Source organism: Aspergillus neoniger (genome assembly GCF_003184625.1).
Source record: "Aspergillus neoniger CBS 115656 unplaced genomic scaffold BO87scaffold_36, whole genome shotgun sequence".
NCBI lineage: Eukaryota > Fungi > Ascomycota > Eurotiomycetes > Eurotiales > Aspergillaceae > Aspergillus > Aspergillus neoniger.
The window spans coordinates 194114-214919 of NW_020291164.1; the positions used below are offsets into that span (position 1 = coordinate 194114).

The 20806-nt window shown below is 39.0% G+C and overlaps 6 protein-coding genes across 6 annotated transcripts; 2 read left to right on the forward strand and 4 right to left on the reverse strand.

Annotated features, from left to right (window-relative positions):
• Positions 1 to 24: 24 nt before the first annotated feature.
• Positions 25 to 1782, reverse strand: BO87DRAFT_390110 (D-3-phosphoglycerate dehydrogenase; the record flags this gene model as incomplete). The annotated part of the gene is made up of 7 exons (XM_025624917.1): positions 25 to 53; positions 114 to 195; positions 248 to 306; positions 361 to 403; positions 459 to 1048; positions 1099 to 1406; positions 1469 to 1782. 7 exons carry the CDS (start codon positions 1780 to 1782, stop codon positions 25 to 27), a joined length of 1425 nt encoding a protein of 474 aa, XP_025476010.1.
• A 562-nt stretch (positions 1783 to 2344) lies between these two features.
• Positions 2345 to 4385, reverse strand: BO87DRAFT_379821 (serine--tRNA ligase SES1). The gene is made up of 7 exons (XM_025624154.1): positions 4114 to 4385; positions 3978 to 4048; positions 3715 to 3876; positions 3234 to 3655; positions 3088 to 3178; positions 2669 to 3037; positions 2345 to 2611 (listed from the first exon to the last, which is right to left on the reverse strand). The coding sequence occupies exons 1-7, from the start codon at positions 4244 to 4246 to the stop codon at positions 2435 to 2437; spliced, it is 1425 nt and encodes a 474-aa protein (XP_025476011.1). The 5' UTR covers positions 4247 to 4385; the 3' UTR covers positions 2345 to 2434.
• Positions 4386 to 4795: 410 nt separating this feature from the next.
• Positions 4796 to 8527, reverse strand: BO87DRAFT_317372 (Rheb small monomeric GTPase RhbA; the record flags this gene model as incomplete). Its single annotated transcript, XM_025619767.1, has 6 exons — positions 4796 to 5035; positions 5089 to 5217; positions 5275 to 5369; positions 6201 to 6420; positions 6473 to 7914; positions 7969 to 8527. The coding sequence occupies 6 exons, from the start codon at positions 8525 to 8527 to the stop codon at positions 4796 to 4798; spliced, it is 2685 nt and encodes an 894-aa protein (XP_025476012.1).
• A 1525-nt stretch (positions 8528 to 10052) lies between these two features.
• BO87DRAFT_418910 (uracil phosphoribosyltransferase) lies at positions 10053 to 11298 on the forward strand. The gene is made up of 4 exons (XM_025626907.1): positions 10053 to 10391; positions 10462 to 10820; positions 10866 to 11037; positions 11095 to 11298. The coding sequence occupies exons 1-4, from the start codon at positions 10243 to 10245 to the stop codon at positions 11144 to 11146; spliced, it is 732 nt and encodes a 243-aa protein (XP_025476013.1). The 5' UTR covers positions 10053 to 10242; the 3' UTR covers positions 11147 to 11298.
• BO87DRAFT_379825 (transcription elongation factor 1 family protein) lies at positions 11142 to 12260 on the reverse strand. The gene is made up of 4 exons (XM_025624155.1): positions 11887 to 12260; positions 11786 to 11830; positions 11598 to 11736; positions 11142 to 11543 (listed from the first exon to the last, which is right to left on the reverse strand). Exons 1-4 carry the CDS (start codon positions 11887 to 11889, stop codon positions 11350 to 11352), a joined length of 381 nt encoding a protein of 126 aa, XP_025476014.1. The 5' UTR covers positions 11890 to 12260; the 3' UTR covers positions 11142 to 11349.
• Positions 12261 to 13288: 1028 nt separating this feature from the next.
• Positions 13289 to 14370, forward strand: rps1 (40S ribosomal protein eS1; the record flags this gene model as incomplete). Its single annotated transcript, XM_025627505.1, has 5 exons — positions 13289 to 13302; positions 13382 to 13466; positions 13513 to 13538; positions 13663 to 14164; positions 14227 to 14370. The coding sequence occupies 5 exons, from the start codon at positions 13289 to 13291 to the stop codon at positions 14368 to 14370; spliced, it is 771 nt and encodes a 256-aa protein (XP_025476015.1).
• Positions 14371 to 20806: the final 6436 nt, after the last annotated feature.

The window sequence follows — 20806 nt, forward strand, 5'->3', positions numbered from 1 at the left end:
GTATAAGCACAAGAGAGGGGCGCTTTAATACAAGATGCGCGTCATAATTCGAGCTAGAGTAAATGATCAGTCAGGAAAGTCATAAGGTGATATCGAAGAAAGAGATTTCGTACATCCGAGGCTTTCAAGTCTCTCGTACAAGTCCTTGATTGTCATGTTGTCGACACTGCTGATATCGGCCATCAAATATGCCACCTAATATAGTCAGCTTCGCACTGCTTAGACATGTCAATGCATAACGACATACATCACCTCTGCTATCAGTCATTTGCTTGTCAACATTGTGATCACCAAGAATCTCATTGACTGGAAGCCATCAGCAAAGCACACATTATTCCTATTTCGTAGAAAGAAGCCTACCTTTTCGCAAAACACCCGGAACGTTCTGATGAATGAAGATGACCTATTCCAAAGAATTAGCCATTATTCAAAGTTGAAAACTTTGTTCCTGTACTCACTCGGGCATGGTTGGGTTCATCCATCGTCAGGGACCGCAGAGCAACCTCCGGCAGGTTTACGGCCCCCAGTGTTGTGCCCTCATTAACATATCTCACCAAGGCTTCTGCCACCTCAACGCCAATCGCACGCTGCGCCTCCTCTGTGCTACCGCCAATATGTGGCGTGAGGATCAAATTCTTGAGACCCCTAAGATCCGTTGCCCAGTCATTGAGGCTTTGGTTGAAATAATCACCATTTCCGGCTGGCTCATTGGGATAGACATCGAGAGCGGCACCCGCCACTTTGCCGGACCGCATTGCATGGATTAGAGCAGGAATGTCCACGACACTTCCCCGACTGGCATTTATCAGATAACTGCCAGGCTTCATTTGCTCAAACTGGGGTTGTCCTATCATGTTCCGTGTCTCCGGGAGCTCAGGAACATGGCACGTGATGAAGTCCGACTCAGACAAAAGGATTTCAAGGGTTGGTACTTGGCGAGCAGTACCCAGTGCCATCAGGTTCACTACGTCGTAGAAAATAACAGACATGCCCATAGCCTCTGCTAGAACCGACAGTTGAGCGCCAATGTGACCATATCCGATTATGCCTAACAGGAACATTAGCCGACAGCAAATGATGGTAGAATCAAGAGAATACCAAGGGTCTTTCCGCGGATTTCCCAGCACTTGTTGCTCACTTTGTTCCATGTGCCGTTATGCATCTCATTGGAACGGTCACCCAGTTGACGGGCAAGAGCAATGATTTCAGCTATAACCAATTCTGCGACACTACGGGAATTGCTGAACGGTGAGTTGAAAACAGCAATTCCATGTTCAGCTGCATATTGCAGATCAACCTGGTTCGTCCCGATGCAGAAACAACCAATGACAATAAGATTCCGAGCTTCCTTTAGTACACGAGCGCTCAGCTTGGTCTTCGAGCGAATCCCAATCACGTGTACATCTCTGTTCACGGGGGAGGCAAGTCAGACAGATACTAGAGCTGAAGCAGATACGATGATACTGACCGAATTTTCTCGATGAGTTGATCTTCCGGAAGGGAGGATTTAAGGAATTCCACCTGATAGCCCTGTTTGGTAAGGATGTCCCTACCCGTTTGGTTGACGTTTTCCAGGAGCAGGACCTTGATATCCTCCGTGGCAAACGGCTTCAAATGCTTTGCATTTGCTAGCGGTATCGTACGGCTTCCAAAAGCCGAGCCACCATGGCTGGAAGGAGCAGACTGGAAAGAAGCGGTAGGAGAGGTGGAGAAATTCAAGCTTTGTGAAGGGTTGAGATTCAATCCCTCTTGGACATTGATGTCCCTTGCAGATGTAGCCATTTGGTAAGATTGGGTATAAGAAGACAGAGGGTGGAAGAGTATTCTGTTACGTTAGAAAATAGAAAATAGAGGGCACAAGAAGTAGTGGTATATCCGAAAAATATAATTTGAGTGAACAGTAAGACCTAAATTGACAAGGAAGGGGGTACTGAAATTTAAAACCTCCGGAACCGGACTTGAACAGAGGCGTTCCACATTCTTTGTGACTAACACCTCATCTGGCGTTATGATCTGTTTGAGTCATCGAAAGGCACAGCAATTGTTTGGCCAGTTACTTTTTGGAGGGGCAAGCAACAGCGGGGCCGAAACATCCCCTCTTGATCCGTATCCACACAAATATCTCATGATTTTTAACTATCGACTCTGTACTCCGTATACAATTTAACCTTGGACCATGAGAGGCGCCATATTGTGTAGAATAATTCTACGAGGCTAAGCGATTGGCCAAAAGATAATTTCATTGATTGTACCCTGTACTCTATATCATCCAACTATCATGGCACATGCAATAACAGTGGTCTTCTGACCCAGGTGACTGGGATCTCGCTTTTACCGCTTTCACTTTTTTTTTTCTTGGTTAATCGAGATGCTCACATAACAGTCATTGGCCCGCTAATTGATCTCGTCTAAAGTAACATTTGACTGGCCAGATTCAAACCTGAAGGCCCTCCAGTTTCTTCGCAGTCTCATCTGCACCGCTCACAGCCTTCGTAGTCTGCTTGGCTTTGTTTTTGTTGGAAGTACTATCTTTCGGCAGCTCTTTGGAATATGGGATAAATTCAGGAGCGCCCGGGATATACTTCCTCAGAGGCTCTGGCACAATAATACCCTATCACATTATCAGTATCAACAATCATCAGCAGGTGGGTTCAGAGTCATGACGTACATCATCTGTCTGGTAGTTTTCAAGCACACAACAGAGTGTACGTTCGGTTGCACACAGAGTCGCATTCAAGGCATGGACATAGGACTTCTTCACATCAGTAGCCTTCTTCGTGCCATAGCGAATCTCTAGGGCTCTGGATTGATAATCGGTACAGTTGGAGCAGGATACTAGCTCCTTGTACTCTCCTTGAAATGGAAACCACGCTTCAAGGTCATACTTCTTCGAGGCGGCATTGTTCAATGCCCCCGAAACAATGGCGACAACCTGGTACGGCAGGCCAAGAGACCGGTAGAACTCTTCCGAAGTGGCCATCATTTCGTCAAATGCTTGCCACGAGTCTTCCGGTTTCGTGAGAACAAATTGTTCGATCTGGGCTGAGTTAGCATTACAAGCAACATGGGTAACCTAGGGCTTATCACCTTCTCGAACTGGTGGACACGGAAGATTCCCCATGCATCCTTACCATGAGCACCTGCCTCTTTCCGGTAGCAAGTACTATATCCAGCGTACCTGCGTGCTAGTTAGCCTGAGGGAGAAGTTGACTAGAGATGCCGGGACCACCAACTTGATTGGGAGATCTTTATCTTGCAGCCATTCTCCGTCATGCAAGGCTGAAAGCGGTTGCTCTGAAGTAGCGATTAGGTACTTGTCGGTGGACTTGTCTTCACTTTCCGTGACTTTGTAGAGCTCCTCGTCGAACTGTTCAAGCTGGGCGGTCTTCGCCATCATGTCCTTGAGCATGAATTGAGGGGGTTGGTTAGGCTTGTAACCTTTACCCCAGAGGAATTCCAAGCCATAGTTTATGAGCGCGAGATTGAGGAAAAGCCCATAACCTGTCAAACAGTAGCCGCGGTGGCCAACCACTTTGACACCACGCTCTGAATCAAACCCATCGAGACGAGTAAGAACCTCATGGTGCGAAAGACAGTTGCGCTTCTCGACCTTCACATTGTCGGGCGCCCATGTCCTTATTACGGCATTGTCGTCCTAACGGCAGTCCTTTCGGTTAAATAAGTCTCTAGCGTCCGACTGAGTATAATACATACTTCATTGTTGCTCACGGGAACAGAATCATGAACAAGGTTGCCAATAGTCCGAATTTTGCCGTCTCTTTGCTTTTCCTTCTGGATAGCCAGTTCCTCGGCGTCCTTCTTGCGCCTCTCGAGGTCGGCTTTCTGTTCCATCAGGTCATTTGCGTCTTCCTTGTTCTGTTTCAAAGATCATGTCAGTTTTCTATCAAGCAATAGAGGATACGATAGATGGATTATATAAAAGTATGATTGGAATTATATGTAAAATAAATGCGAACCTTCTTTCTCTTGCCAATTTCTTTTTGGAGTGCATTAAGCTGGGAGTTTATTTGCATAACCTCATACCGTGCTATAAGATATCCGAAATCAGCCGTTTAGAATGTGAATATCTGTTATAAAGCAGACATAGCATACCACGCCGCGCCTCTTCATATAGGGAGAGGACCTCATCAACGACACTCTCCGGGGCGTAGCGTTTCCGTTGACTCTCTTTGATCTTGTTCGGATCGCCACCGCGATCACTGATGAAGTCTGCCAGATCAAGCATGATGAACGATTTTTTCTTGTACGATACAAAAATCCAGCGTCCCAAGATTCAACTAAGGAGGACAGAATAGCGGCGACAGTTGGCGGGGAGGACAGCTTGTCATAAGTAGGGAAGGAGGGGCTAGAGAACTCGGTTGGTGTATCATCAAATGGAGGGGCAGAAATTTAGGGGCTCGACCAATTGGGTATAGCATACTCCTACTAATGAAACTTAGTAGGCCGCTCTGCACAAACTGCATCTGTCGGCTGTCTCACCCTTCCTTTCTTATGGGACTTGATTTCAAACACAGCTCTCATGCCCTGGGAGATAAACTACTGTGTATGTATTAGATTATGTAACAGACAAAGACAGTACTTGAGAAATCGAGTGCCGAAAGAATCACAGCTGCGCCAGTGAAGAGCTGCAAAAAAACGTATCCCAGAAATACAACAACCTAGGCTAATCAACAGCTATGTTGCCTCTCCGAGAAACTGGAAGTGATATCCAAACGAGGCGTAGCCATTTTCGACCACCTAGGTCAATACCTATCCTGCTACATCATAGGCCTTATCACATTACGGCGCATTTGTTGCCTCCTGCCGGCTGTGATGGGTTTTGCGACTTTTCGATCTCCCCAATCATTAAGTCAAACGCTTTCGCAACATTATAGTCGAGACGAGCACTAGCCTCAGTAAATGCACAATGGAATTCTTCACAAAGCTGCCGGCCTTCATCTAGAGACACCTGGCGTTGCTCAGATTTGAGATCGCTTTTATTTCCGACAAGCACAAGGGGTACATGATCGGCACCCTTATTTCATGTCAGCTTCTAAGGTGGCTGCAAGGACCAAATTGGATACTCACAAGATGGTTCAAAATCTTGTCACGTATGACCCTCACCATGTCGAACGACTGACGTGAAGCCACCGAGTAGACAATAATATACCCATGTATTCCGATGAAATGCTTGGAGTTCAATATACTGTACTCGTCCTATAGCAGTATTAGCCACCCACGGGGCTCTAGGCTCAGGCCAAATTTTCTCCATACCTGACCAGCTGTGTCAACGATTTCAGTGGCATAATCTTGGCCGTTGTATTTGATGATTCGACTGAACGTGTTTTCGATCGTCGGATAGTAGCTTTCTACAAAATGATGTTCAACAAATCGAACTGTAAGAGAAGATTTACCTGGGAAATATTTTAGTAAACATGATGCGATCGAACAAGCAAAGGATTGTCAAAGAGATAGGAGGCCATACCCACAGAGCGACTGCCAACAATAGCTATTTTGCGCTGCTTCGGTGCACTAGGCATCTTCTAGAGTACGGAGCGGGAAAGTGGCTATAAAATATAAGGCGATTCTTGCGGAAGTTGGTCAATGAATTAGAGATTTTTGCGCACAAAGATATAGGCTTCTCGAGGTCATTAACAGGTATCTAAGCACGAACCCACGGTTTGTTAGAGGCCTCAGTGGTCAAACTTTGTCAATTGTGTAGCACCCTTATGATAGGGATGGCAATCAGATCACAGATGAGCTCACCCGGAAGTGGCGAATAGGCAATCCAGGAGCGCAAACAAGTCAAACGGCAACTAGAACAGAGCTAAGTACCAGAATCGTTATTACGTCAAAACAATATTTATATTTACAACTGGACCTCCACAGCAAACAATCTGGATGGCAATCTAACAGAAGAAGTACAATAAATACTGAAAAACATCCTTTTGACAAAGGAATGTTGTTACTTGTGTTTTTCCAGTCTTCCGTTGCAAGTAGCGATCATCAAAGGATAGGTGGGCAGGCCGCTCATAACGACCATTGCAAGAACAGGTCTTTATTGTTACAGTTTACATATGGAGTAACTACTGGGCTGGATGAAAGTCGAAATTGCATATAGATATCTCGGAGCTTTATTTATAGACGTGCTTTCTGGCGTATCTGATTCAGGACATCCTTCAAGCGCGTTGTTGATCTACCTCCACGTTCTCCCGAACTTTCAAAAAGCTGCGAGTCTTGCTCAACCTTCTGGTGAAACTTTAAGAATTCTTCTGCCGTCGATAAGACTAGTAGAAGACCTTCGCCACGAATTGAATCCCTGATTTGATTCAATGCCTCCTCGTTGAGACACAAGGTAGCCAAGACAATCGAGAGGTATCCAATCACAACATTATAATGCACTTCGGACACAGAGCGCGCCTTATCTGAATTAGCTCAATGTGTCCTCCAATTGAGAATGATATACTCTTACCTGATCAACAAATGCAAGCCCCGCGGAAAAGTGCTCGAGAAGTAACTGGAGTAGTGACGTAGAATCAGAAGCTGGATTAAGAAAAGCAGCTCGTGAGAGCTCGCTTTGTTCCGACAAGTTTATGAGCACACCCAAAGCTAAAATGTTGGCATTTAAAGATCCATGTTCATCCACATTGCGATTCATGGATGCACCAGACAACCCAGTAGTGGCAAGTTCCACAAAATCCGAGACCATGTCAGGAGTAGCAAACTCTTCGCATAGCGAAGGCACATTATTTGTAAGGTTGAGTATCACCCTGGCATATAACATAGGAATCTGCTTACTCCGATCAAACTGACAAAATGGCAGAAATTTACCATGGTTCTCGAAAAGCAGCCGGGAAAAGTTGTGATGATGATACGCTGATGTTCCCGGTAACATCGAGTGAGATTCCAGAATCAAGAATGACAACCTTGATAACTCATAGCTCTCGAGACTTGCTTTGGAGGTTGCATTGTCACATTGTGTTATCAGCAAGTCGACGATTTGTTCCGTTAGCGTCGCGGGCAAAGGTTCAATGTCGTCCCCCTTTTTGAGGAAGATAGAAATGCAGAATTGGATGCACGAAAGTGTCACCAAGCAGGGAGAAAGGCTCGGCGATGGGGACGCATTGAAAAGAACAGAGGAAATCTGAGGTAATGTCTTTTTGAAAGATCTTTGCACGACCTTGGACAGGCTGGTGGTTCCCTCAGTTGCCATATTTATGATGTCTTCGGTCATAGTAAGAAGCTTGTGAGACATTCCCAGGATTGTGGCCCAGAAAGATCTCAGACTTGTGTGAGAGAAAAGACCATTCGAGCAGATTAGTCTAAATGCACACAAAGCCATGGACGTAATGAGAATGTTTTGATCATCCGCGATGCACTTGACAAGCCGTTCATTGAAACCATATTCAGAGAATCGACGCACAAAGGCATGCTCAAGAAGTTTTGTGCATAGCTGTGCGAAGCTACTACATTTCCCAGAGAGAGAGTTGTTTGGATCCTCGATGTCTTCAAATATCACCTCAACTGACTCCCGAAACCGTGCGTTATCTCCAGCCTGTCTAAGCTCATGTATGCTACGGACAGGTCTAGATTCGATTTCATCGTCGTCACTAACCAAATTCTGGTTACCATCATTGTTTGTGATGTGTGCCAGACTTGCGTCACCAGGATGTGGCGAGGATGCCGAAGTGTCCCGCTGTTCAAGAGCTGTCAAGCTCAGAGGATTACCCAAGAAAGATCGTTGGCGTGCATAAGTGATCCTAGAGCCCCGTATTCTGGAAAGCATCGGAGTGTCCGCTTTGATGACCTTTTCAGAGCTATGATCTGTTACTTCATCCGGATTTTCACAGTGGCTTGCGCGAGGGATGTCGGTTTCTTGCAGAGGCCGGGAGTTTTCTGAGTGTATGTTTTCAGCTACAATTGAGTCAGAACCACTCGATCCAGTCTCCTTGGACGGTACTGCTATACCTAGCAAATCAACCAGTCTCTTTCGAGCAGAGACAGTTCTCCTGTCATGCCCAGCTTCCGCCAAAGTCCGGCTGGGGGTGCTACCGTCTGAGATGGGCTGTTCTTCAATGCGAAGCCGTCGTGACACAGACGCAGCTGGGTTGTAAGGGAACTCCGATTCTCTGCGTTCAATATGGGATTCCTTCAGAGGACTGCAATTCCCTTCAATATCATTAGACTTGTAAGCAACATCAGCCGCACAATCATATCTAGGCTCGTAAATATCCGAGGCTGCGTCATCGCTATCGCGTACGTCAATCTGGTCCAGGGCTGGCCGTGACTGCTCCGCATGCATATACCTCCTCTTCTTTCGACTGCGCTCGGATTGGTACAGGCCTCTATTCGGAGGAGTAAAAGGCTCTTGGGCCAGTTGATAGCCTGCAGATCCACTGCGTTTTTTAAACAGCGTCGGGGGCCCAGTTGTAACTTTATCCGCTTGCGATCGTGTGCCAGGGGACGCTTCCGCTGATGAACGGCCAGGCCTCCCCGAAGCTCTTCTGGCCGTATCTTTCTGGGGCATTTAGGAGTAGTACTTCCAATCAACTGCGCATGAGTCTATTATATCTCAAGCGTAGCGGGGTGCAAGGCGCTTGATAAAGGTTGGTCGCATCCAGATCTGCTTGTAGTGCCAAAAAAAATGGAGTGGGCTATGTTTTAAGGGCAGGTGTCAGATCGCGTTGGAACGCACCATATCGTGGACAGTCGAATAGATAGATGACTGGACTACAAACATCGCACTATGTACTATCTGGTACTCCGTACAATGCAAGCTTCCGAGGTTGGCTTGACCCACCATATTAATTGGTACTAAGTATTTCACTGAGAATACCTTACTAATATCCGCTGATTCTCTCAATCACGGGACTGACTCAACAGCTTCCAAAAGGTCAAGCTTTTAGATTATAAATGCTCAATGCAATTGTGCACTCGTCCATATGAATTGTGTCCTTTGTCATACAGTCAGAAGTTGTGGAAATGTAGTCTACCGTACTTCTGTGTATTATAACTAAGGTTAAAACTTAGGCCACGATAAATTCTAGCTACTTCGAGTTTGAGCATTCCTATTCCCAATGATCAGACACAATTCAACATTCACTGCATTGGGTCCACCTTAAGTATGTTGGAGGCTTGAGAAGGCGAACGTTGACAATGATGCCATATCGACAGAAGATTTACATATAAGCTTATCCTTATAAAGGCATAGTTGCATAGTTACAAGGCGGTGTCTTACCGTGTTGGTAAGGGAAGATTTATAGTCAAGAGGAAAGCAGTTCTAGTGTGGGAAATGGCATTTATAACGTCTAGAGTCAAAGTGCATTGTGTAGACGGTGAAAGGAAAACGGAAAGAAAAAAAAGCCTTGTGTCTACTTTCCGCGCTTGATACTCGATAGATATCTACTTAATCCGTCGACTAACTTACGCCTTGCTTACTATTCCACATTTCCGTTGCTTTAAAGTAAGGGTCAAGTGCCGATACCAGGTCATAGCTACCCAGTATACAGCGACGTCGCCGAATTGACCGGATCAGCTATTAAAAGTACCCTCGGGTGCCTGCGTAAAATTTTATTGATTGGGGTTTGGAGTCACAGGGCAAAGTGATCCAAAAGACATAAATTGATAGAAGGATGAACAACCACGATCCACCTACTTAGTTATTGGCTTTAAAAGGTTCACGGCGGTCGGGGAAAAGCACTGTTCACGAGTTGGTACCCACTAGGGGTATATGGTACAAAGTGTGAAGAGGATATTTTCATTAGCAATTGTTTCGAGATGTATCAGATTAGGCGGAAACTCAGTCCCGAACTTGAAAGGCGTTTGTTTAATACCCATACCCAAATCTTGGGCCGAAGGTGATTTTTCAGGCTAGCTTGGGTGCTCTCTCAGAGGATAATGGACGGTTCTAGACTGATTGCATGTGGTTGAATCCACTTCTATGGATAGTTTACCGCAGTACTACCGTGATACTCCGTATTACGATTGACTACGGAGTAGTACTAATAGCCAACTTAAGTAGTCCCACTAACTTATTGTACCAATGAGGAAACGTTTTAGCCTCGCAGATTGTTATCCTGAGCTTTACATGCCTGCATTACTCTCTAAACTCCAACCCAACCCTTCTACCTTGGTAACAGGTTACTTCGCTGCAAATATCTTTCCTTTCCTGTTTCTTCACCACTTTTCGTCTCTTTCATTTGTGGAAGGCAGGGATAAGCTACCATAGCCAAGACGAACGAGATGTCAGAAGCCACTCCCTCCCCCGCGCAAGGCGTTGGCCCCATCTACAGGCCCGATGGCGAAAAGCCCACAGCGACAGTATCTAAAGACATATCGTACGAGAATGTCCACGTTTTACCTCAGTCCCCTCAGCTGATCGCTCTTTTGACGTAAGATGAAGGCCGATTCAAAACTTATAGGCTAACACTAGTCAGTATCCTCTGCTGACACCTTTCGTAGCATGATCAGAGATAGAAGGACTAGCCGTGCCGATTTCATCTTCTACTCAAACAGGATCATACGCCTCCTGGTGGAGGAGGGGCTCAATCACCTGCCAGTGGTTGAACAATCGGTCACGACACCTGTAGGTCGCGTCTATCTCGGAGTCCGGTTCGAAGGGAAAATATGCGGCGTTTCCATCATGAGAGCAGGAGAGGCGATGGAGCAGGGTTTGAGAGATTGTTGTCGTTCTGTCCGAATCGGAAAAATCCTTATACAGAGGGACGAGGAAACTTGCAAGCCAAAACTGTTCTATGAAAAGCTCCCTGGTGACATCGCAAATCGATGGGTGCTTCTTCTTGATCCTATGTTTGCAACAGGCAAGTTCTTCGACTCAACGCACTAAACGAACTAACACAAAACAGGGGGCTCTGCAACACTTGCCGTTGAGGTGTTGAAAGCAAAGGGGGTCCCGGAGGACCGCATTTTGTTTCTTAACCTTATCGCAAGCCCTTCAGGCGTTGCAGATTTTGCTGAACGCTTTCCAAAACTCAGAGTAGTGACTGCTTTCATAGATCAAGGCCTAGATGACAAAAAGTGAGTATCTCGGGTCTATAAAACCTACATTTACATTGCTGATCAAGGCCATTCTAGATACATCATACCAGGGCTTGGTGACTTCGGCGACCGCTATTACACGCTGTAGCCATACCAACGAAGATTGTGGCTTCAGAAACCACTATGATATACATACATACATATGTATGAATAAAGTACACGTTTACAGCTTAACGATGTCGCAGCTGGATTCCATTCACAGTATTAGGGTATAGTATCTTCCACTAAGAAGTGTGCCGCAAGTTCAATGTTACTTCATTTGGTACGCTGCGGGATCCTCTAAGTTCAGAGTCAGTATTCATCGGCATATGTATCGTTCCGATCCGCTTCCTCGAACCCAACATCACGAGCGCTGGGGGAAGTAGCGAAATCGTTCGAAGGTCTGACACGAGGATCATTATCCTCGTACTTGGTAGCAGTATCCTTGGCAACCGCGTCACAGGCATCCACCCAGTCCGAGTATACATCAACAGCAGCGGAGAGATCTAAGTATATGTCATAAGCATATGCCACTCACGTAGAAGAGATCATGCACGCACAGTTTATGCCCGTCTGAAATCGCTGACCGCAGACTTTGCAGGACAGGTTCCCTAGGCCAAGTTTCTTGTCTAGTTTTACGACGATGGAGTTTTCGTGATTGCAGAAAAGGCACGCAAATGTCGTAGGCAACGGTTCTCTCTAACTCAGTGTTAGCGACGGTAACGCCGAGGAATCAGAAGGTGGTCACCTTTCTAGGTTGCTGTGGTTGCCTGCTCGACTTCTTCCGCTTACCCTAAATTCATAGAAAGCTTAGAGAAAGGTAGATTGGCAATGTGTAGAGTGGCATACCATGCTTCAGAGTTTCTGGGTGACGCGACCGGCAATTCAAGATGTCCTTTAATACTGTAAGAAATTTGAACCTCTTGGGTTGACAGCTCAACAGCCGATGTGAGTTCAGCAGAGCAATGCACGAAACTGCTGCAAAGTCGGCGGCAAATTTATGTTGTGAAGGCACAAATCTAGTGAAACAAAGCGGTGCGAGCAAGTGACCGGACCGATTTTATCTGAGTGTGCTTCGCAGGCTATGAGGAAGTTTGAGTGCTTCAGTGGAGGACTAGGGATCTTCGGGGAGGGGGGCTAGACAGGTATAGCCTAATCATCCACTACATGCACTCCCCGAGACTGAAGAACACTATTCGGTGCACAAGGTAATGGAAAAGCAACCAGTTGGTTGACTGGTGGTAGATTAGTCATCGACTGGTAGTTAACTAACATTAAAATAACTATGTAGAGTGACTAGTCAAATGATTAACTTAGTTCCCGCCCGAATCGGCCAGCCATACAACTTCATACAAAAGATATCTATAACATCTCGGCGATTATGAGTTAGCAATTTATGAATTAATCAATGGTTCTATTAGGTAGGTAATATATGTATCAGAATATTATCAAGATTTTTTTCTTAACATAGGGTTATATAATGACTAGAGATCCTATATGCTAAGTTAACCTTAGTAGTCACTGGAGATGAAACAAATGAAATGAGAACGAGGGGGGGGAAGAAGATCGAAAATATTTATTGTTGTTTGTATGATTTATATAGATTCCACAGATCTCTGCTAGTTGAGAGAATGGCTTTCGTATGGCACGGGTGGTTGACTCGGGCGGAAAGTACACCACCGTACGTTACAGAGTATGAATATAACTACACTATGTAGCTGTGTAATGTGATGCATTCGAAGTTGTAACAATTAAAATTCTATATGGATAATAAAAGAGCCCTGGAGAAGAGCCCTTGAAATCTGCAGAATACTGGTCTGAAGAGGTAAAGATATTAGGCATCATAATGTTAAAATTTGTACTTTACTGAGCCACTTGACTCGAGCATAGACACCTGAGAATTTCGGGAAAAGCCTATACCAGTACAACCAGGCACTTGCAATCTCGAAGCTGTCCAAGTAATGGGAAGATACTCCGTAGAAACGGGGTAGATAAAATCATGTGATGTAAAAGTTTTGTCCAATCATTGTGAACTTTGGGGGCTTGGTGGAGGCGCAAATATTATGTAACTGGATAGGGCCGACGCCTCGCTTAGCCGACTTTTCTGTGGGATTTCGATTTCTACTCTCATCCCGCGATCGAGCAGCAAGCAGCAAGCAGCGACAATCGATCCGACTCACCTCCACCAGAGCGTGTGGTGTGATATCCTAGTCTGTCTTCAAGCCGCGCAAGATAGACACGAGTCGCAAATATGGCCGTTGGAAAGTATGTGAACGCCCTACTCTGTTATGAATTTAAGTTGCAGCAATTCGACCGTATTGCGCTCTTGCTGATTTCATGGCAGGAACAAGCGCTTGTCGAAGGGCAAGAAGGGTGTTAAGAAGAGAACTGTTGACCCTTTCACCCGGAAAGACGAGTACTCTGTTAAGGTAGGTTGACGATTCGAGAGTTTGTGGATTTTGCTAACAAGAATAGGCTCCCTCTACCTTCCAGACTAGAGAGTATGGCATCGCCCCTCCCCCCATTTCGTCGTCAGGACTTTCAGATATTATTCAGCCTCGTTATAGACATCTTTTCTCGCATTCTCCCTGTGCAAACCAGTCGCTGACGTTCCCTTTGTTGAAGTGTTGGAAAGACTCTGGTGAACCGTACCAGTGGTCTGAAGAACGCGAACGATTCCCTGAAGGGCCGTATCTTCGAAGTCTCTCTTGCCGACTTGCAGAACGACGAGGACCATGCCTTCCGTAAGGTCAAGCTCCGCGTGGATGAGATCCAGGGAAAGAACTGCCTGACCAACTTCCACGGACTGGATTTCACGACCGACAAGCTGCGATCCCTTGTGCGCAAGTGGCAGTCGCTGATTGAAGCCAACGTCACTGTGAAGACGACCGATGACTATCTTCTCCGTCTGTTCGCCATCGCCTTCACGAAGAGACGCCCCAACCAGATCAAGAAGACTACATATGCTCGCTCGTCCCAAATCCGCGCTATCCGCAAGAAGATGACCGAGATCATGCAGCGCGAGGCCGCTAGCTGCTCTCTCGCTCAGCTTACCACCAAGCTCATTCCCGAAGTTATCGGTCGTGAGATTGAGAAGGCTACCCAGGGAATTTACCCCCTGCAGAACGTTCGTTTCCCTCGGTCCTCATCTATTATTAAATATTTGCGACTCATCTAATGCTCCATTAGGTCCACATCCGCAAGGTCAAGCTTCTCAAGTCTCCCAAGTTCGACCTCGGTGCGCTTCTGAACTTGCATGGCGAGTCTACAACCGATGACAAGGGACACAAGGTTGAGAGAGAGTTCAAGGAACAGGTCCTTGAGAGCGTTTAAGCTCTAGCTATTCGCTGGTCATGGATTCTGGTTGCTCTGCCATCTTGGGTTCACGGTGCCACTGCTCCAAGTATGATAAGTTTATGTCAAAAGTAGTGTCGTTAGCCAACAAATGACAGTATATGCAAGTTGTTCACAACGCCATGCAGCTTCTCAGATAGGCCTTATCACTGGGACGTTTTAATCTTATTCATGGGTAAAGCGGAAGGGTAAACATTCTAGTTTGGTATGTTCAACGTTTGGCTGATATCCTTCCTAGTGGTTGATCACTAAATTGTAGGTATTGTGAATTGAAGATACATCTGATTGGCGGCTTCTTTTTGCTATAGGACTTGTGCGTCCACTATCGGATGACCCCGTACTCGGTATATTTTAGGCTTCCAACTCCGCTTTCCTGTATATCGTGTTATATGAGCATCACACATGTCTTAGTGTAGGGCATGCGGAAGGTCGGCCCAGGCTTAAAGAAGAATAAAGCTTGGCAGTAATGTGTTAGAAGTCCGATGCTACATAGTTATCATTATTCCAGGCAGCTTCTATACCTAAGGCTTTTCCCGCTGCCAAGAAATCGAATTCTCACTGGCCACATTCCTCAGTCCTTTATTTCGGGATTTTGTATGAACCGCGAGAACCGCTTCTACATGTAAGATCGCTTTTAGGTGCGCTCCGCGGAGGTCTTCTGCCCACCTATGCTATCCGGCAACAGCCTTGAGTAACTGGGCCACATTGGCTCAGATGCACATCCGTTATAAGCTTGGCCCTTGGAGGCGTTCAGGCCTCATGGTGATAAACTACGGACAAATCTAAGGACCGTGGCTTCAACGGCACCCTTTCTTTGTCGACTGTACCCTCATTGCGAATAAAAATTTGGTTACTTGATATGAAGAAACCTGATATCAGTAGGGAAAACTATTACTCCCTTTGTTTGTCGGGATTTCCTTTGTTCATTTATTAATCATTCTTATATCTTGTTGGGTTCCATTCCAGCACCTTGCAGGCCACGCTAGAGATCCAATCAGCTTATATCTGATTTCTTTGATTATAGCAGTAATCTATTGTCTATCTTTATTTTATCAATATATCATAAGAGCAGAATTATTCTAACTTATTTTAGATTTTTGTTTCTATTTAGCTGTAAGAGATGGGGCAGTCAGCTAGCTGTAATCCCAGTGACAGTATGGAGAAATACAATAATATAAGCTAACCTCCCTGAATCTCGATTCAGCGCGCCTTTTAAACACTTCTTATCTTCACATTTTCGTCTTCCTGGATCTAAATTCCAGCACATCTTTTAAGTATTTCTTATTTTTAGTTTCTTATCTTCCTGAATTTTGATTTAGTATACCGTTAAATATTTTTTACCTTTACCTGAAGAGACAAGTTATATTAAGAAATCATCCTATCTATAAGTAATATATTTAATATGAAAGAGAATTTATGTAAAAGGTATGTGATAGAATAGCCAGCTATCAAGACCAGGATCACCAGAATAATGTATTATAGTAGTTAGGAGAATTATAAGATTATTTTATATTTTATAAATTAATCTTAAAATACAGATTTCTTCGTATTAAGCTACTGGTTTTTTTTTCAAATTAATCTATTCTATGGATATAAATTATCTTTAAATGAATCTATAATAATTAGCAATTAATTTCTTATCTAATTAACTGTTAGAGATTGCTCCTTGATGCCAAGGATACACCATCTATAGAATAAGAAGTAGAGTGGTTAACGGCCAGGGTAGGGTAGGCTAATGGAAAAATTTATACCTGCTGTCAGGTTAACGGTTAGGTATAAGATTTCCTTATATCTAACTGTGGAACAGTCAAAAATGGAATAATTAATTATCTTAACTATTCTTAATACCAAGATTTACCTGCTATATTCTTTTAGATCTTAACATAGGTAAGATATACTCAGATTAATAATTATTTATCCTGACTGTTTATATCTTTGCTAATAATTAATATAAAACTAATTTTTTTGATTTTAAAAATAGTCAGAAAAAAGAAAACAGTATACTTTATTTTATTCTTATTTATTTAATCTAATATTATCTTAGATAGTGGTGATAATTGAGTTTATAAAAAAAACTATTTTTATAATATAAAATAGTAGTAAATATATATATTTATAGCTTTATTTTAGTTATATACTATTAATAAATTATTAATATCTTTTAAACTATTCTTTCAGGCTAGTAAATCTCTCTGAAAATTATTTTATATAATAATAAATAAATTTATTATTCTTTTTATATACTTAAAATGCTGTCTAGATTTATAATAAATTTAAAAACTATAAATTATCTATATTATTTAATTATAATATTCTGTGTAACTCTATTTACTTAATTTATTTAAAAATCTATACTTTCTATAATTTATTAATTATAAATATAAAGACTCAGGTAGTATTTTTTAAGTAAGATTTATAAAAGACTTTTACAGACTTTACTAATAATATTATTATAATAATTATAGAATATCTTTATAGAACTTCTTCTTATATTACTTAATAAAATCTGATTATCTACTATATTAGAGATATTTTATATAATAATTACTGGATATTATAAACTCTCATCTATAGGTAAGATTAGAAAATATCTTTAATAAAAATTTATTATTATTAAATATCTCTAACGCGTGTAAATATAATAGATTATATTTATATTAATATATATTTAAAAGTAAAATAATATTATATTAATTAAGTTTTTCTTATTCTTTATTTTCTTTGATTTCTTGTATAAATGGATAATTTATTATAAATTAATTATAATTATTAAATTTATTTTTAAAGAATATTATTAAATTTTTTTTCTTTATCTTACAGATTTTTATAAATTATAATAATAGCTGGACAGAAAATAACTTTTTAATTTATATTATTTTTTTTTCTAAATCTTAATATCAAGTATATTATAAGATATTAGAAAATTATCTTATATCTAGCTTTTCTGGAAAAGACTTTTATCTTTTATAATTAATAGAAAATAATTATTTTTAGTCAGGCTTATATATAAGACCAGAAATTATTCTTTTACTTTAGTTAAGAAAAGATAGTAATAATATAAACTTACTTTTAAAAAGATATATTATTTTTTAATAATATTTTTTATATTTTTTATATTATATATTTATATATTCTACAGTATCCAGTAATTAATAATTCTAGAACTAGTTTTATAAGCTACCATCTTTATAAGAACTATAAGAAATAAATATTTCAGTATATTTCTAAGTAAATTATTTAATAGATATTAGAGAAAGAATTATTATAAATATATAATTATTAATAATATTTCTATGAGTGGGTCCTCCAGTAAATTATTATTATTAATAAATATTATATTATTTCTAGACTTCTACTATTTATAATAAAAGGAATTTTCTTAATTAAATATTATATTTTCTTATTATCTGCTGTCTGCTGTTTTATATTATTAAATATATTTAATTTAAATAAATAATTAATCTTACTACTCTAGTATTTTTCTAAATATTTATTTTTTTTATTAAATATAAATTAAAGAATATCTCTTGGAACTGTCAGAGAAGATATATATTTAATTATTATTAAAATTTCTAGACAGTAAGTATATATTAATTATAATTAATTATTAAATTAATCCAGATTAAAAAATATTTCTTACTTTAACTGGATACTTTCTGATAAAGAATATAGATTATTATAAGATTTTATTAAGCTTCTGACCAGTGTCTGGATTTTATACTAGTAAAAATTTAATTAAGATTATTTTAAAGATTCTGTAAAAGTATTATTTTATTTACTAGTTATTAAATATAATTACTGATAATATTAGTAATAATAATATTATATTTAATATTATTATATTAAAACTCCAGGCTTAACTCAGCCAGGATATTTATCTTTATAATATTTTAATAAACTCTGATTTTATAAAGATTATTTAAAACTAGTATTATATTTTTTATCTAGCTTATATTATTCAGTTTTCTATTAATATCTTTCTTCAGAAACTCTGAATTAAAACTATTAATGAAGCTATTAAATATATATAAAAGAATAATAATAAGAAACTAGAGATCTTTTCTGGTATCTCCCAGATAATTAAGAAGATATATAATAAAAGTTATTTATAAAAGACTTTTACAGGATTTTCTAGAAATTATCTATAAAAATTTTATATATTCTATCTTACAGTCCATGGGAGCTCTTTTTAACTGGAACTAAATCTTGATTCTGACTCTAGAAGCTTTTTTTAACTGGAGCTGAGTCTTGATTAATTCTGATTCCAGGAGCTTTTTTTGACTGGAGCTGAGTCTTGATTCTAGCTCTAGTTAAAAAGGACTTCTGTAATCAGAATCAAGACTTAGCTTTAGTTAAAAAAAGTTTCCATAGACCGTGAGGTAGGGTATATAAGACTTTTATAAATAATTTTTAAAGTATTTTATATAAGGCTTTTGCAGATGATTTTTATATTTTATTTATTATCTTTTATCTATTTTTTTAATTCTTGATTATAGATTCAGAAGATTATATATTTTATAAATATTAGTTTCTAATACTGGAAGAAATTTCAGTTTATTTAATAGCTAAAGTCTGCTTCAGTATATTATTTTTTTTTAATTATAAAATCTGATAAAACTTGATTTACTTTATATTTTATTATATAATTAAATTATATTTAGTTATTAAAAATTTTATCCAGTACTGGGATCATGATAATATTAACTATTTTTATTTTATTTTAATAAAATAAAAATAGTTAAAATATTTATTTAAGTTTTTATATCTTTTTTTTCTTTTTATTTCCTGCCTGTCAGAGAATAGTAGGTCTATAATTTATAAAATTTATAATATTTATAATAACTTTTTTAATTATCTTAACTAATTTATTAATCAGCTGGCACAGAAATAGATATCCTAGAAGAAAAAAATTCTTCAGAATCTGGAGAATATATATTAAAAGTTTTATAAATATTATTACTAGTTTTATCAGGCTGAAGACTATATTTATATAATTATAATAATTCTAGATCTTATATTAAAACTAAAAAAATTTAAGAAAAATATCTAGTTAGATAATAATATTAATTAATATCTTAAATATTAAATTATCTTTAAAAAGATCTTCTATTTTTACTGCCAGCAAAATTCTATTATTAATATATTATTTATAATTTCTAGTATATTCTCAGATTTAGATAAGATTTTTTATAATATTTTAAAGTACTAGAAGCTTTTATTTTTTATAATAATTTTTAAGAAGTTCAAGATTTATCTTAATATTAAAGATATATAGACTATTAAAAACTAGAATAATAAATTAATTATATTAAAAATTATATTTATACTAATAATTATCTAAAAATTACTAGATATTCTGATATTCTTGCCTACTAGAAGTCCTGTTATAATTAATTTTCTAATTTTTTATTATATAATTAAAAACTTTTTAACTATTATAATTAATAATATTAATATTTATTTTTTTAAAAATTCTTAGAATATCTATTATTATTACCAGAGTTATCTATATCCTGAGATTATTAAAGCTCTTATATTCTAGATATATACTGATTACTTTACTATTACTAAGAAATATCAGGATATTCTTAATAATCTTTCTCCGGATTCTATTATATTTACAGTTGAGGATTGAGAAGATAATAAGCTAATAATAATTTTCTATATTAATAAGAATAAGAATATAGATAATTTTAATACTAATTCTGAAAATAAAATATTATTAAAAAAAAGATCTAATTCTTTCTCAGTTTAATAATATTATATGTATCCAGATATAAATAGATATTTAAATTATATAATTTTTTTATTATTATAACTACTGACTAGAATAATATAAAAAATAATTTAAATAGTAATTAATATATTTCTCTCCAGTAGTCTAATTTAATTATATTCAGATTTCTAGTATTATTTATAAAAGTCTAATATAGGAGCGACTAGGCTGCTGGCTATTAATTAGAAAATTAAATTATTATTAATTAATAACTAATTTAATATTTATTTTAATAATACAGTAATTAAAAATATATTACCACCGGTATATTATTCTTGTAAAGACTCTGTATAAATTATTAATTAATCTATAATTATTAATCTTCTGAGTATACCTGATCTTTCTAACTAGTGGTTAAGATTAGTTAAAATAATCTCTTAACTATAACCTATCCTTAACTGTACAGTTAAAAGAATTCTTATACCTTAACCTAACCGTCAGGTTACGGTTAAGGTTAGGTTAAGGTATAACAGTCAGGTATAACCACTCTAATAAGAAGAAATAGCTGGTATTTAAACAGGGATCTCAGGGTTTCCATGATTTCATATATATAATAATTAGTCAGCTGGCAATAATAAGACTAGTTAACTAAGTTTCTTATAATATAAAAATTTAATTAATATTATTGCATTTCTTTTT